The sequence below is a fragment of the Macaca fascicularis genome, chromosome 10 (assembly GCF_037993035.2).
Source record: "Macaca fascicularis isolate 582-1 chromosome 10, T2T-MFA8v1.1".
Classification (NCBI taxonomy): Eukaryota; Metazoa; Chordata; class Mammalia; order Primates; family Cercopithecidae; genus Macaca; species Macaca fascicularis.
The window spans coordinates 6,214,565-6,231,961 of NC_088384.1; the positions used below are offsets into that span (position 1 = coordinate 6,214,565).

The 17,397-nt window shown below is 39.2% G+C and overlaps 1 protein-coding gene and 1 long non-coding RNA gene across 2 annotated transcripts in view; one reads left to right on the forward strand and one right to left on the reverse strand.

The window, feature by feature from the left end:
- SMC1B (structural maintenance of chromosomes 1B) overlaps nucleotides 1-17,397 on the forward strand; it is a 63,443-nt gene that overhangs the window by 36,434 nt on the left and 9,612 nt on the right. Inside the window, 8 exon segments of the mRNA XM_065522004.2 lie at nucleotides 3,858-3,995; nucleotides 4,562-4,678; nucleotides 6,406-6,544; nucleotides 8,788-8,924; nucleotides 10,160-10,305; nucleotides 12,279-12,432; nucleotides 13,456-13,554; nucleotides 17,121-17,277. Coding sequence (XP_065378076.1) covers nucleotides 3,858-3,995; nucleotides 4,562-4,678; nucleotides 6,406-6,544; nucleotides 8,788-8,924; nucleotides 10,160-10,305; nucleotides 12,279-12,432; nucleotides 13,456-13,554; nucleotides 17,121-17,277 — 1,087 coding nt within the window.
- LOC135965404 (uncharacterized) lies at nucleotides 705-16,078 on the reverse strand. The gene is made up of 3 exons (XR_010578306.2): nucleotides 15,956-16,078; nucleotides 14,735-15,031; nucleotides 705-1,295 (listed from the first exon to the last, which is right to left on the reverse strand). It is a non-coding gene; the product is annotated as an uncharacterized lncRNA (long non-coding RNA).

Genomic DNA, 17,397 nt, shown 5'->3' on the forward strand with positions numbered 1-17,397 from the left:
CTCAATGTGGATATATTTAAACACTACTGAACTGTACACTTAGAAATGGTAAAGATCTCACAACTGTGCTTGACTAGCCAAATAAAAATGGTAAAGATGGTAAATTTTATGTTATGTATGTTTGACCACGAGTAAAAACCAAAAATAACCTCTGGGACCATATGAGTTTACAGCTTAGTTTTATGTAATATATAAAAAAGATGGAAACTTTCCAGCTTATTTTATAAAGGTAGTATAACTTTAATGTAAAATAATATATAGTACAAAAAAACCGTAAAAACTGACTTCCCTTATGAGTATAAATATATAATATCTAAATAAAATGTCAGTATTAGAGAATTGAGCACCGTAGTAAAATAATACATCTGACTCGATAGAATTTATTTCACAGATACATGGGTGTTTAAGTGATCATCATAATTCATTATATTAATGAATTAAAGGCAGGAGAAAAGTCATGTCATCATGTGTAAAAAAGGCATTTGATAAAATTCAGCAGCCAGACCTAATTAAAATACTAAGTAAAAGACTAATTAGTGGAAATTATTTAAATAAAATAAATAGCTCTTGAACAGAAATAATTTAAATGGTGAAAACAGTGAAATCATTTTAGTTAAAATCAAGAAATAGACAGTTATCTGTTACCACTATTCAACGTAGTCTTGGAAGTGTGAACCCTGAATATCTGAGACAGATGTCAGTTAATTTAGAAAGTTTATTTTGCCAAGGTTGAGGACGCACACCCATGACACAGTCTCAGGAGGTCCTGACAGCATGTGCCCAAGGTGGTCAGAGCACAGTTTGGTTTTATACGTTTTAGGGAGAAATGAAACATCGATCAACATGTAACATGAACATTGTTCGGTCTGGAAAAGGCAAGACAACTGGAAGCAAAGGCAGGATAACTCAAAACAGAGAGGGGGTTTCCAGGTCATAGGTAGATAAGAGACAAATGGTTGCATTCTTTTGAGTTTCTGATGAAGCCTCTCCAAAGGAGGCAGTCAGATATGCATTTATCTTGGTGAGCAGAGGGGGGACTCTGAATAGAATAGGAGGCAGGTTTCCTCTACGCAGTTCCCAGCTTGACTTTTCCTTTTAGCTTAGTGATTTTGGAGCCCCAAGATTTATTTTCCTTTTGCATTTCCCCCCTTTTCTTTTTAAAAATCTTTTGGTGAAAGCATTTTAGAGGAAAATGAGTCTCTGGTCTCAGGTTTCATGTGATCTCTTATGGCTAGGATGGTTTATTTCTAGACGGGTAGGTTCCAAGTTACTAGGAAAGCTGATTTTCTCATGTCCTGTGAAAATAGGAGAAGGAAGGAAGAACAACAAGAAACAAAAGAACAATCCTGGAAAATCGATATAGGTCACATTACTATGAAGTCCATACATTAGCAGGCAGGTATGAAAGTGGCTTATGTACGTAAATAGGTTGCTGTTATTTTCTTCTGAAATTTAAGTTGTCTAGCTTCAGTTCGTAGGGCTTTACGAAAAGCATAGCTTAGTTTTCAGCGACTCCACATTAGGAAAAATGGGGAAAAAAGAAGGAAAAAATTGAAAACGTTATTTTGAAGACTTGTAACCAAGAAAAATTAGAATTTGGTCCAAACTGTAAAAATTCAAAAACATTAGGCAAGACTAGAATCTAACAACAAGTGTACTAGTTTTTGAAACATAATTTTTCTCTCTCCAATTTTCTGTTTTTACTAAAGACAAGTTATGGTTGGACTGAATGCTGTATTATATACTTGGCCTGATTATTTGTATATAATGTTGCAAGAATAATTTTTTTTACATCAAGCCCAATCTCTAGAAAGACCATTATAATTTCCCTTTAATACGAGACAACTTGATCATATAAAAGTTTTTTGGGTTTTTTTCTATAAATCCTTTTATTGTGATTTACACAGACCATTCATGATATGCTTGAGCTTTCTGGTTTGTCCTGAACATCCCTTTTTCTTAAACAACCATTCATTTTATTCTAGGACTAAATTTACCATACAAGATTCTTTCTCATATAAAATTATTTCTCTTTAAGCTTTCTTACTAAAAAAAAAAAAAAAAAAAAAAAAAAAAACCCTCTATTTTTATAACTTTCTTTACTTCTCTCTTATTTTCTGATTCCTTTTACCTTGTTTTTATACATAACTTTTAAATAAGCTTTGAATTAGACAAAAATTGTTCACCTTTTTGAAATGGACACCATTTTTTTTTTAAAGAATGTTTTCCTACAATATATTTTTATTGGAAAATACTCAAATAATGAAATATCTATTATTTAATATAACTTTAGATTCCAAATTATGAGTTTGTCTATAAGTATTTATCCCATCACATTCGCCTAATTATTTTAATCATTTACCTATATTATTTATGAAAACTGCAATAGTCATCATTTAAAGTTATGGAACCACCATTGCAAAATTATAACTGAGGCAGTGAAAAACATCTGACTTAACTGACTCTACCTCGCTTCTAACCTCCAAGCTGTTCTTGTTCATTCCTGGGGATAGGACAAACTAACTTTGGGAGGAAGTTAGGTTATAGTTTAGCTTTGAAACAAAGACAGTAACAGTCCTTTCCCAAAACCTTACTGCCTGTGGACTAGATTGCCTAAAGCCTCAAGATTAGAAGTTATGGTAATCTTACTAAATTCAAGATATAGCTATTTACAGGTATCTAACAGGTTAATGAAACAACAGGAACTCCAGAAATAGAGACCAGTATACTTAACAATTAATAATTAATGTTCAGCAAAGATGATGTTTCAGTTCAGTGAGAAAAGGATAGATTATTTAATAAATGGTATCAGCATATCTGGAGAAAGTAATTTTGTGCCCTATATTATTGTAAACCAAAAGTATCTGAGACAGGTCTTAATCAATTTAGAAGTTTATTTTGCCAAGGTTAAGGACATGCCCGTGACACCGCCTCAAGAGGTCCTGAGAACGTGTGTCCCAGGTCACCAGGCTGCAGCTTGGTTTTATGTTTTAGGAGACTTAAGACATCAGTCAATACATGTCAGATGTACCTTGGTTAAGTCCAGAAGGGAGGAGAACTGGGAGCTGGGGTTGGAGAAAGCACTTCCAAGTTATAGGTAGATTCAGAGTTTCTGCTTGGCAGTTGGTTGAAAGAGTTTATCTAAAGACCTGGAGTCGGCCGGGCGCAGTGGCTCACGTCTGTAATCCCAGCACTTTGGGAGGCCGAGGTGGGCAGATCACAAGGTCAGGAGATCGAGCCCATCTGGCTAACATGATGAAACCCCATCTCTACTAAAAATACAAAAAATTAGCCAGGTGTGGTGGCGGGCACCTGTAGTCCCAGCTACTCGGGAGGCTGAGGCAGGAGACTGGCGTGAACCAGGGAGGTGGAGCTTGCAGTGAGCAGAGATTGCACCACTGAGACTCGGTCTCAAAAAAAAAAAAAAAAAAAAACCTGGAGTCACTGGGAGGGAGTGTCTGAGGGAGTTAATTTGGTTGAGGCATAAGGTGAGTGAAAGAAGAAAGGAATGAGGGAGGCAAGCCAAAAGGTAAAGATGCACTAAAAGCAAGGCAATTACAAGATCCTATTTATGTTGTTAATGTGTGTTGGATGGAATATACACACCCCTCTTCATTTTCCATTCCCAATTCTTTCCTGTTAAGCAATGTTAGTTTTTTTGAGGAAGCTGTATGGCGTTTTAGTTACTCCAGATCACTAATGTACTTAATTGCCCAGTCTCTTATCAGAGGAAAGGGAGGTAAGGCATGGGTGTGGTGGTATGTAAAAAATCAGTGAATTATTACATATGAAAGCACTTTGAAAAGTGAAAGTGCTTTTCTATCATAAAATATTCTCATATTTTTCTTTCTTTTTAGGATTTAATGAAGACACTCCGCAAAGAAACAGATTTGAAACAAATACAGACCCTGGTACAAGGAACTCAAACACGACTCAAATATTCACAAAATGAACTGGAGATGATTAAAAAGAAGCACCTTGTTGCTTTTTACCGGGTAATATAGATTTACATAAAATATGCTGGGCACTTGACCCAGGACATAGAATTTCAGGAATTACATTTATATAGCTCCATGTAATTTTTAGATATTTTTTTTTTTTTTCTGAGACAGAGTCTCACTCTGTCACCCAGGCTGGAGTACAGTGGCTCTGTTTCTGTTCGCCGCAACCTCCGTCTCCCAGGTTCAAGTGCTCTTCCTGCCTCAACCTCCTGAGTAGCTGGATTACAGGCATGTAATTTTTGTATTTTTTTAGTAGAGATGGGGTTTCACCATGTTGGCCAGGCTGGTCTCAAAACTCCTGACTTCAGGTGATCTGCCCACCTTGACCTCCCAAGGATTAGAGCCACCACTCCCGGCCAATTTTTAGATACTTTATCCCATGATTGAGATTATATTATAGTCCCTTAATTATTTATGTGGTATTTAATCTTTTATCCAGGTGAATTCATCTTATCTCATAGATTCTTCTTTTATTCTAAAAGATACCTATCACATTTTTGGCTTCACTATATAAAGCTAAAACAGCCATGTTAAAAAAAAATTTTCTCTTTTGTTGTTAGGAACAATCTCAGCTACAAAGTGAACTACTAAATATTGAGTCTCAATGTACTATGTTGAGTGAAGGAATAAAGGAACGACAACGAAGAATTAAAGAATTTCAAGAAAAGATAGATAAGGTCATAAATGTTATATTTATTCCTAAATGGTATATGTAGTTCTAGACCAGATACTAGATTTAGGGCTTCTTAAATATATGCTAAAGCAAAGGTTGATAGGTAACAGTGCCCTATCAGAAACAACAGTGTTGTAAGCTAAGTTTTATTGGTTTGCCAAATTAATTTCCTTGTGTTTTTTGAGAACCTCTGTTGCTCACCTCAAGAGACAATGACCTGTGCCTACTCTCCTCTGCACTCCAACCTCTCCTTACCCATTGTGAAAATTATAGGCTCATTCTTTTCTCCCACTTCCCTAATACTGTGAGGGAAAGAAAACTGTCATTCAGCTTATCTTTTAAAGTTATTTATTCACTCAGTAGTTCTTTTTAAAACACCTATTCTGTGTCAGGCACAGTACTTGGCTCTAGGACAATAAAAATTTGGTCACCTAGCTTCTGCTTATAAAGGGACAGAAACTTTCTGATTTAATTCATTCTACTGTGGGGTATCTCTGATCCTTAGAAAGTGATTTGTTATACCCCCGTTCTATTGATTCCACCCATTGCTTTTAGGCCTGATCTTTACCACATGATTTGGAACCATACTTTTTGTGCTTCCTAATTAGTTATCTCTTTTCCAGGTTAAATAGCCCTAGTTTCTTTATTCATTTCACATTACCATGGATTTAAGACCAGCTCTGGTAACCATCCTCTGGATGTTTATCAATGCCCCTGAACAGAGCATGTCAAAATATTTCCTAGCCAGTACAGCATGTTGTGGGTTTTTATGTTTATAACTGTAACTTTCCATGACTTGGATTATCTAGTCATGCTAATTGTAGCTTACTACTGCATCAGTCATATCACATTCATATTTAATGTATATTCAACTACAATCTGGAAGTTTTTAAAATGTCCTGTTCTTAAAATAGGTCTTTCTCATCCTATAATTATACATAAAATCAGAGCTTTAAAACATTGAGGTTAAATTTCACTTTGTTGAATTTCCCCATTCTAGTTTTTCCAAATCTTTTTCATTCTTAATTCTATGCCTCATTCCACTTGTTATTATACTGGCAAAGGTGCTATTGTATTACTCATACATAAAGAATCTTTTCTTTATTTATGTAGAATGTTATATTTTGGTGGGTCTAAAGTAAATGGAATTCTTCCAGTTTTATACTAAACACTCATAAAGCCAAAACACTTAATAAGGCCAGTTATGAGCTTTCTTAGTTTTTTTGAATAAGAGATTTGAAAGTAGGTGGGCATAATTTATGGACTTAAAGGAAAAGAAAGTACTGGCTTCTCAGAATATAGTAATGCTTGGTGGGATTAGTTTTTGGCCTAATTCAGGAAAATCTTGGAGGGAAAAACTTATATTTAAGATTATATATTTCTTGGCCAGGCACAGTGGCTCACGCCTGTAACCCCAGCACTTTGGGAGGCCGAAACGGGCGGATCACGAGGTCAGGAGATCGAGACTGTCCTGGCTAACACGGTGAAACCCGTCTCTACTAAAAATACAAAAAAAATTGGCTAGGCGCAGTGGCGGGCGCCTGTAGTCCCAGCTCCACGGGAGGCTGAGGCAGGAGAATGGCGTGAACCTGGGAGGCGGAGCTTGCAGTGAGTGGAGATCGTGCCACTGCACTCCAGCCTGGGCGACAGAGCAAGACTCTGTCTCAAAAAAAAAAAAAGATTATATATTTCTAAAAATTGCTTATTAAATCTGTTTTTTAAAAATAAAAGGTAGAAGATGATATCTTCAAACACTTCTGTGAAGAAATTGGTGTGGAAAATATTCGTGAATTTGAGAACAAACGTGTTAAACAGCAACAAGAAATTGATCAAAAAAGGTATTTTTATTAAAAAAAAGTATTATATGTTGGTAAGAAGCTTACATATTTATAAAAATAGTTATTATTTCATAATTTAGAGGAATTATGCCTGAGTTTCATTTCATCAAGAAACAGCTAGGCCGGGTGCGATGGCTTACACCTGTAATCCCAGCAATTTGGGAGGCCGAGGCAGGCAGATCACGAGGTCATACTATCGAGACCATCCTGGCTAACAAAAAATCAGCTGGGTGTGGTGGTGGGTGCCTGTAGTCCCAGCTACTTGGGAGGCTGAGGCAGCAGAATGGCATGAACCTGGGAGGCGGAGCTTGCAGTGAGCCGAGATCATGCCACTGCACGCCAGCGTGGGCAACAGAGCGAGACTCGATCTCAAAAAAAAAAAGAGAAAGGAGAAGAGATCCTACAAGATGTTAGCAAGTTGAAGAGATGAGAAAGAATCATTAAAAGAGCAGCTAGTCAGGGGAAAGGAAAGCCAGGGTAATGTGACGCCCTAAAGCCAAGTGAAGAAGTGTTTCACTTCTATATCGTCTGTATGTCTGCCTCCTGCGGCACAAATACATTTCTTAACCTCTCCTACAGGCAGTGTGGTCACGGATGAAGAGCAGGGATTTTGTTGTCCCTCTGTCTGAGTGTGTCATCCCTGGCTCTACCACTAAGTGGGTAGCCTTGGGCAAGTTGCTTAACTCTCTGTTCCTTGATCTTCTCATCTGTTAAATAAAGATGATAGTATTACTGACCTAGGAGAGTTTTACAACTTGTAAGTTAATTCATGTAAAAACTTTTATAACAGTGTCAGGTATATAGTAACCTCTCATTAAATAGTTTTTAATGTTTTAATTGTTATAGTTGTTTTTGTATTAGCAGTATCTAGCACAATATCTGTTAGTACTTAATGTTTCTTGAACAACTGATTCTGTTAGCAGGGTGTGTAGAGGTACTTAGTGTTTCTTGAACAACTGATTCTGTTAGCAGGGTGTGTAGAGGGGTAGGTGGAGCATGGAGGGATGAGCTACAGTTGATAATGGAATTCTTTATGAGGAGTTTATGAAGCTGGCACAGTAGAAATGAAAGTTCCCAAGTTTGGTGTTTATATAAGAATAGTTATTTGGGCCGGGCGCGGTGGCTCACGCCTGTAATTCCAGCACTTTGGGAGGCAGAGGCAGGTGGATCACTTGAGGTCAGTAGTCGAGACCAGTCTGGCCAACAAGGCGAAACCCTGTCTCTACTAAAAATACAAAAATTAGCCAGGCATGGTAGCACACACCTGTAATCCCAGCTACTAGGAAGGCTGAGGCAGGAGAATTGCTTGAACCCAGGGAGCGGAGGTTGCAGTGAGCTGAGATCGCGTCACTGCACTCCAGACTAAGCAACAGAGCGAGACTCCGTCTCAAAAAAATAATAATAATAATAATAATAATTTGAAAAGACTAAATAAGAATAACACATAAATTATAATTTAAAGAAAAAGGGGAGGAAATCTGTAGATTATAAAAGATTTAAGAAACATACCCATATGCAATGTGTGGATACTGATTCAAACAACCAATTTTTCTTTTTTTTTTTTTAAAGAAATTTTTTGGTATTTGTTTTCGTTTTTGTTTTTTTGAAATGGAGACTCGCTTTGTCACCCAGGCTGGAGTGCAGTGGCGTGATCTCAACTCACTGCAACCTCCACCTCCCGGGTTCAAGCAGTTCCTACTGCCTCAACTTCCTGAGTAGCTGGGACTGCAGGCACACACCACCAAGCCTGGCTAATTGTTGTATTTTTAGTACAGATGGGGTTTCACCATGTTGGCCAGGCTGGTCTCGAACTCCTGATCTCAAGTGATCTGCCACCTTGGCCTACCAAAGTGCTGGGATTACAGGCATGAGCCACTGCACCCAGACTAAAAGAAAATTTTTAAAAAGGAAATTTGGCAGTGACAGCAATTTGATATTAATGAATTATATTTTAGCCATAATACTTTATGGTTATGAGTTAAAAGTCATTTCACTTCCAGAGATACATACACAAATATTTACGGATGAAATTACATCACGTCTAGAACTTGCTTCAAAAAAGCCAGCGGTAAGAGGGGCAATTAGTGGAGTTATAGATGAAACAAGAATGAGCATGAATTGATAATTATTAAGTTGGGTGACAGCTACTTGGGGGTTCATTATAGTATTCCTTTTATTTTTATATTTGTTTTAAATTTCCCATAAGAAAAAGTTAAGAAGGAATCAAAGTTTTCTGTTAACACTTGTAATGCTTGACTTTATTATACTAGATTAGAATTTGAAAAACAAAAAACTCGGCTTAATATTCAACTTGAGTATAGTCGCAATCAACTTAAGAAGAAACTGAATAAGATGAACACATTAAAAGAAACTATCCAGAAAGGTAGTGAAGATATTGATCACCTAAAGAAGGTAATTAATAATGAGTGGCTGAAGTGCTTCTTCATTGAAATTATGACTTCCTTCATGTAGTAAACCTTTTGTGATCTCCTGAAGGGTCCTGTTAGTGATCGAAGGGGTTGGGGACAGATTTAAGAAATACTTAGGCCGGGCACAGTGGCTCAAGCCTGTAATCCCAGCACTTTGGGAGGCCGAGACGGGCAGATCATGAGGTCAGGAGATCGAGACCGTCCTGGCTAACACGGTGAAACCCCGTCTCTACTAAAAAATACAAAAAAAAAAATAGCCGGGCAAGGTGGCGGGCGCCTGTAGTCCCAGCTACTTGGGAGGCTGAGGCAGGAGAATGGCGTAAACTCGGGAGGCGGAGCTTGCAGTGAGCTAAGATCCAGCCACTGCACTCCAGCCTGGGCGACAGAGTGAGACTTCGTCTCAAAAAAAAAAAAAAAAGAAAGAAAGAAATACTTAAAGTAAAATCAGCAGAGCTTTATGAATTACTGGCTGTCAGCATGGGAGGAAGGGCAAGGGGGTGCCACAGATGACTCATTAGTTCTAACTTGGGTGATTGGTGAATGAGAGCAGCAGGTTAAGGAGAGAAAATTCTGGACCTGTGGAGCTTGAGTTGCCTATGTAATGTCTAGATGGCAATTTCCAGCAGGCTGTTAAAGAGAAGATAATGGGAGAAGTCTAGGCTGAAGATACAGATTTGGGAGTTGCTGGTTTATGGGAGTAAACTGAAACCACATGAGAATGGTTGAGACACCCTAGCAGGGAGGTAGGCAGTGAAGAGCAGTGGAGCAGCGATGGGATCTGGAAGATGGTCACTTAGCTTATGAGGAGAGCCAGAAGAGGTGGTATCACAGAAGCCCCAGAGTTTCAGGAAGGAGGAAATGATCAAGGCTGTCAAAAACATAAAAGTCTGGAAAATGTTTAATTCCCAATTAGAGATCATGATAGCAAAAACACTCTCATTGGAGAGTGGGAACAGAAGTCAGATGGCAGTGAGCTGAGGAATGAATCCAAAATGAAGGATAAAAAACAATAGCAAAATGAACGACAAAGGCAGGTAATGATCACCAGTTTCTAAAAAGTATAGAATGTGAGTCACCGTCCATGATGGAGGGTCAAGTAGCACATAGGGTGGGAAGGTTCATCTCAGGATAACTGGTTTGGTGTTATTGATAAGATCATAGAACTACCTTATTAATATAGAAGATGGTAAATCTACAATACAGATCCTCTCTGTTCAGGCTGAAGAAAACTGTCTGCAGATAGTGAATGAACTCATGGCAAAGCAGCAGCAACTTAAGGACATACGTGTCACTCAGAACTCCAATGCCGAGAAAGTTCAAACTCAAATTGAAGAGGAACGGAAGAAGTTTCTGGCTGTTGATAGGTAATTAAGACTTCATCAGTTTGAAAGACCTAGTCAGAGTTTTAAACATGGACACCAACTATCTGAAATATACTAAATGAGTTGCATTTGAATATGTGCCCTTTGTTGCTCTTAGTCTCACATCACACCCTTCAGACATTCTAATTTTTTTCAAACATTCTAAACCAGGCGAGGTGGTTAATTGTTTAGAGCAAATGGTGTTTTGTTTTTTCTTCACACGGAGTCTCCCTTTGTTGCCCAGGCTGGAGCGCAGTGGCATGATCTCAGCTTACTGCAACCTTTGCCTCCCAGGTTCAAGTGATTCTCCTACCTCAGTCTCCCGAGTAGCAGGGACTACAGGAGCACACCACCACGCCCGGCGTGTGTGTGTGTGTGTGTGTGTGTGTGTGTGTATGTGTGTATGTTTTTCTTTTGTAGTAGGGAGCGGCTTTTACTGTGTTGGCCAGGCTGGTCTCAAACTCCTGACCTTAAGTGATCTGCTCGCCTCAGCCTCCCAAAGTGCTGGGATTACAGGCATGAGCCACTGTTCCTGGCGTAGAACAAATAGTTATTTTTGTTAGATGAAAACATGAACCTGTATAGAGTCCCTTACGCTAATTCTACCTTGACATTTCTGTCTTCCTGTTGTACAGAGATTCCCTCTAGTCTGTGCAAGATAGCGTAGAGAGTAAGGAGATAGAATTTGGAGCCACAATTTCTGGTTTCATATCCCAGCTCTGCTGTTTACATATGATACTTTAATTTCCTCATCAGTAATGGAGATAGTAATAGTGCCTGCCTCACAGAATTGCTGTAAATATTACATATGTTAATATTCATATGCACTTAGAGTGCCATTGCACTCCAGCCTGGGCAACAAAAGTGAAATTCTGTCTCAAAAAAAAAAAAAAAGTACCTGTGCCAGGTACTTAGACCAGTACCTGGCATAAGATTAGCTTGTGTGTTTGCCATGATGATGGCAACGACACTTTGAATTGACTGGCCTGTACCAAAATGACACTTGCTTTCCTGTCATGCATCATGATTTACACAACTATGAGTGATTAGACAAAATTAATTCTCTGTTTTTGCTCAGCCTTTTGGCATTTCACAATTTTTCTCACTATTCGAAGACCTTCAGTGTTTCAAGATACAGCCAGAAAGTTCTAAGATTTTGGAGTGGAATTAAAGTCTGTTTACTCTTGCTTTTTAAAAACTCTTGTATTTTGTGTAAATAGAACACATTCTCCTTTTTTTTTTTTTTTTTTTTTTTTTTTTTTTAAGAGATGAGGTCTCATTATGTTGGTCTTAAACTTCTGGGCTCAAATGATACTCTTCCCTTGGCCTTCCAAAGTGCTGGATTACAGGCGTGAGCCACCACACTCAGCCCAAACAGAATACTTTCTTTTTCCCTTCATATTCTTGAAAAATACATAGTTCTTACTTTCTTCTTTTTTTTTCTTTTTTCCATTTTCTTTTGGTCCTCTTTCCAGTTCTTTTAAAAATCCCACATCATTTCAATTAGTAAAACCCAAGCCCTTATTTTCAGATAGAAGGCATTACTACATTAGTGGTGGTGGTAGTAAAGAAACCAGATTATTAAGTGTATATGACTTACCTGGCAAGGGATTTCTTTTGCTAAGAGACTATTTATCTTGGTTTGAGGTCTAAAATGTGGAGCTTATATTTGAGTGAGAATTGCAGCTTGAAAAATTGCTCAGATTTAAAAATAAAGTAACTAGGAAAGCACTGTCTTTGGTTAAATCAGTAACATGTATTAGTGGAAAATGCTCCCTTAGATTAACTGAGTATGTTCATGACCTTTCTCAGGAGTGTTAACAATTAAATTACAAGCATCAGTGAGAGGATTCTAGAACTTACAGCACTCACAGGAATAATCTTTTTTTCATATAAGTTTATAGCATACATTTTTCTTCCTTGGTGCAGTGTTATATAATGAGTAAAATTACTTTTTCATATCGGTGTAATTACAGGGAAGTGGGGAAGTTGCAAAAAGAAGTTGTAATTACTCAAACTTCTCTGGAACAGAAACGATTAGAGAAGCATAACTTGCTGCTTGATTGCAAAGTGCAAGACATTGAGATAATCCTTTTGTTCGGGTCACTGGATGACATCATTGAAGTGGAGGTATTCTAGCAAATGACTGTAAAATATGTGCCATTGTGTGGAACTTAATGCATTGCCCTTTGCTTATTCTTTCTCTTGTTCTGTAGCCCCTTTAGGGATGGTGAAGACATCTCCTAGGAGGGAAAAAGGGCAAAATGACTGTCATCTCAGAGGACTAGGGCCACAGGATGAACCCATGTTTCTTACCTACATATTAGATACCCAAGAGAAATCAGAGAATTAAAGTTGTTGGAGTTAAGAATGTTTTTGCACAATGAGGCACAGGCAGTATGCAGATCATCTGCTGCTTGGGCGGTTCCCTGGACTCTCGTAATATTTTACATCATGTGGAGGGGGTGGTTCTTGCTCTGCACCTTCTCCAACAGTTGTACTGAGGTCCTTCTCAGAAGAAACATGCCCTGCTGAGTATCTCTAGGTGGTGAGGGAAAAGGAAGAGGCAAGAATGGACACCAAAGAAATCACAAGATAAAACCAAGCCTCACTAACATTTCCCTGTTGGCCTTTTTTCTTTCTTTTTCACCACATTTGGATTATACAGAACATTTTAGATTGGCTGGAAGTACAGTCATTCCTTGGTATCCACAGGGATGGTTCCAGGATCCCCCATGTATACCAAAATCCAAGGATGCTGAAGTCTCTTACCTAAAATGGCATAGTGTTGGTATATAACCTATGCACATCCTCCCATACACATGCATGCCTCATTTTATTGTGCTTCACAGATATTGCAGGGTTTTTTGTTTTTGTTTTTGTTTTACAAGTTGAAGGTTTGTGGTAACCCCATGTTGAGAAAGTCTGTTGGTACCGTTTTTCCAACAGCATCTGCTCACTTTTCTGGGTCTCTCTGTGACATTTTGATAACTCTAAATCTTTCAAACTTTTTTTTATTATATATCTGTTAAGGTGATCAGTGATAAGTGATCTTTGATGTTACTATTGTAATTGTTGTTGGAGTGCCATGAACCACTCCCATATAAGACAACAAACTTAATCAACAAATGTATGTGTTCACGTATTTTTCAGATGGGAACTGAAGCAGAAAGTACCCAGGCAACAATTGATATCTATGAAAAAGAAGAAGCCTTCGAAGTAGACTACAGCTCTCTAAATGAGGATTTGAAGGTAATGGAAAGCTTTCTGTTATTTATCACTCACAGTAATATGGAATATTTAAATATTACAGAATCATTTTTGGAAGATAGAATTGAGGTTTTTTTAAAAAAAGATTTCCTAATGGTTTTGAAAGAAATATACAAAGGAAAAACAGTATAATCATGAAACTTCTGACACCAAATTGTGGGTCTCTCCCACAGCAAGCAGTTCTCTAATTCTTTGAATACCAAGTGGGTATTCTACAATCCAGTTCAATTCTGACACTACCTGCAGTTAGCATCAGATCCCACAAGGTCATGGCTCAGTCCCACAAGACTGGCCACTCTTCAGATGCCAATCACAAGTCCAGGCCTCCCAGACTCATGGCCAGTTGGCTGTAAATCAGGAGTTTCCACAACCCCTTCCACAGATTTGATAATTTGCTAGAATGGCTCATAGAACTCAGGGGAATACTTCATTTACATTAACCAGTTCATTTTTAAAGGCTACAACTCATGGAACAGCCAAATGGACGAGATACATAGGACTAGGTATGAGAAAGGGTCCATGCCCTATCTCATGCCTTCTCCAGGCTTGTCACCCTCCCAGCATCTCTTGTGTGGTCACCAACCTGGAAGCTCTTCACAACCCACTGTTTAGGGATTCTTATGGGAGCTTCATTACATACATGATTAATAAATCATGGGCAATTGGTGATCCAGACTCAATCTTCAGCCTTTCTCCCCCATCTCCTTAGAGAAGAGGGACTGAAGGTTCCAGCCCTCCAATCACCTGGTTGGTTCCTCCTGCAATAGTCCCCATCTTCCAACAGTCAGCTCATTAGGTATGATTGAAAGGGGCTTATCATGAATAATAAAAGATGCCCCTCTCACTCCTACCACTCAGGAAATTGCAAATGTTTTAGGTATGCTGTGCCTAGAACTGGGATGAAAACCAAATATATATTTATTGTATCATGTTATCACAAAATAGCAGTAAATATATTGGTTACTTTAAAAAATGTTTATGTCAGCATTTCTGACTGTGTTGTGTAGAACACTGGTATCATGAAATGTCTAGCCAAATAAGAAAAGTTCCTGTGGTTACTTTTTGAGAAAGTCTTTTCCCTTCTTGGGAAGGGAAGAGATTCACAATGTATATTTAAGTTTTTGAGAAGTCCTTCAATAAACAAAAGTAACCAACTACTTACTCCAGCATCCCAAATTTGCTCTGCTGGCATCCCACTGCAGTACCCTCAGTAGACACAGGCCTCTCTCAGGATTGTAGGTGATGGTGTGGCACACCCTTCACAGTTGCAGAGCACAGAGCTGGACTCCAGCTTTAATTTAACTTAATTTCATGCCTTTAATTGAGCAGCTCTGGCTCTGTTTCCCAGTCATCCCTGTAGCCATACATGTCTTTGGGCGTTGGCTTCATTCTGAAGCTGCTTCTCTCCTGAAGACAAAATGAGCGCATATTCTTGGCTTTCCAGCCACACAGCTGCAACCTTCAGAGAAGAAAGAAGCTGTCTTTTGTAGTGGTACTAGTGAAAGGAAAATGAAAACTTGGACCCCAATTCACTACACCAAGAGAAAGAAATTAGGCTGAAAGCTGAGTCATGCAAAAAACTCCCTTTCCTTTTGTTCCTAAGCAGAGAGCTACATATAAAAAATTAAGTATCAGGCCAGGCGTGGTGGCTCACGCCTGTAATCCCAACACTTTGGGAGGCCAACGTAGGCAGGTCACCTGAAGTCAGGAGTTCGAGACCAGCCTGGCCAACATGACGAAACCCTGTCTCCACTAAAAAAAAAAAAAAATAGCCAGGCACAGTGGCATGTGCCTGTAATCCCAGCTACTCAGGAGGCTTAGGCAAGAGAATTGCTTGAGCCTGGGATGTGGAGGTTGCAGTGAGCCAAGATTGTGCCACTGCAATCCAGCCAGGGTGACAGAGAGAGACTCGGTTTCAAAAAAAAAAAAAAAAAATTAAGTATCTCCCCAGGTAGAGACTCCGTGGGGAGATATTTGTGGGTTTTCGTCTTATGGTAAAGTGCTAATTTACTGAGCATGAGGTGAATACATAATTGACTGTTTCCTACCTACTTTTCTCTTGCAACATATCGATTCAGTGATGTGACCATATACTTCCTCTTGCTTCTGCCTGCTTTTCCCCTTTAAATATCAAAGCCCTCAAAATCATCTTTCGAGAAAGGCACAGACTTCTCTCTGGGGCATGTCCTTAACCTTGGTAAAATAAACTCAACTGACTGAGACCTATCTCAGATACTCTTTGGTTTACATGCTTTTCTAAAACTGAAGAAAGGTTTTACCTACAAAGCCCCAGCAATTGTCCCCTCATCACAGTTGCCTGAATGGGGTCACATATTCATTGCTGAACCAATCACTGTAGAGGGAAGAGGATGGTGAACTTTACCTTAAACCAAGCAGGCCCTGCCTCTCAGTCTAAGTACATGGGGTCCAGGAGGGAGAAGTGGATCTACCTGGTCAAAAGCGTGTGCTGCATTAAAAGAAAAAATGGAAACAGATGCTGAGTAACAATATCCACCACGTCTTTTCAGTTCATATGCTGTTAATATATTTTGTTAGACTTTTTTTGTTTTGTTTTTTGTTTTGTTTTGTTTTTGAGACAGTCTTGCTTTGTTGCCCAGGCTGGAGTGCAATGGCGCAATCTCGGCTTACTGCAACCTCCACCCCCTGGGTTCAAGCAACTCTCTTGCCTCAGCCTCCGAGTAGCTGGGATTACAGGTGTCTGCTACCATGCCCGGCTAATTTTTGTATTTTTAGTAGAGATGAGGTTTCACCAAGTTGGTCAGGCTGATCTCAAACTCGACCTCAGGTGATCCACACACTTTGGCCTGCCAAAGTGCTGGGATTACAGGTATGAGCCATCATGCCCGGCCTACTTTTTGTACACTGATTGTATTTGTGGCCAAAAAAAAAAAAAAGATTTTCTGGAAGGGCGTGGCTACTTTTTCTCTTCATCACTCGTGCCAGGTTTAAGTGTTAACCTGTCTAGCTGGATTGGATCCCCTCACCCTGCCCCGTAGTACCTATGTTTGCCCTGTCAGAAGTCTTTTCACCCCACTGTAAAAGCCGGTTTAAATCCCAGCTACTCGGGAAGTGGGAGGAGTGCTTGAGGTCAGGAGCTCGAGACCAGCCTGAGCAACAGAGTGAGACCTGTGTCTTAGAAAAAATTTTAATCCAGTTTATGTGTCTGACTTCCCTGTGAGTCTTTAAAGGCAAAGACTGAATAGCTTCCACCATTGAATCCTCAGTGTAATACATAGTAGATTATGAATATTTTTAAATAAATGAAGGTGAAGTATAAATTGTTGCTTTTTAGCCAGATTAAAAAAATGAGCCGAAATGTGTTCCAAGAAAAGAGCACAGCCGATTCAGGAAGCTATAAGTATTGCAGCAGGACTGCACCTCCCGGGCTCAGAGAGGGCTTTGGGGAGAGAAGGAGTGGATGACAAGACCTGGGGGGGTCCAGATGGCGAAGGGCCACACACACACCCTACCTTGCTGGATGTAGAAGGCATGCCATGCTAGTCAGTGTTGTTCTTTGCCCATAATAGGCTCTACAGTCTGATCAAGAAGTCGAGGCCCACCTTAGGCTCTTACGGCAGCAAGTAGCATCCCAGGAAGATATCTTACTGAAAACAGCAGCCCCAAACCTGCGAGCACTGGAGAACTTAAAGACTGTCAGAGACAAGTTTCAAGAATCCACAGATGGTAAAATTGAGTTTAGTCACTAACAAGATTATATTCATGGGTGTTTTGATTTCTATAACATTTGCCAACAATTTCCCCTCTGTTGTCCCTTTTTGTTGTAGATTTTTTCCTCTGTGGTCT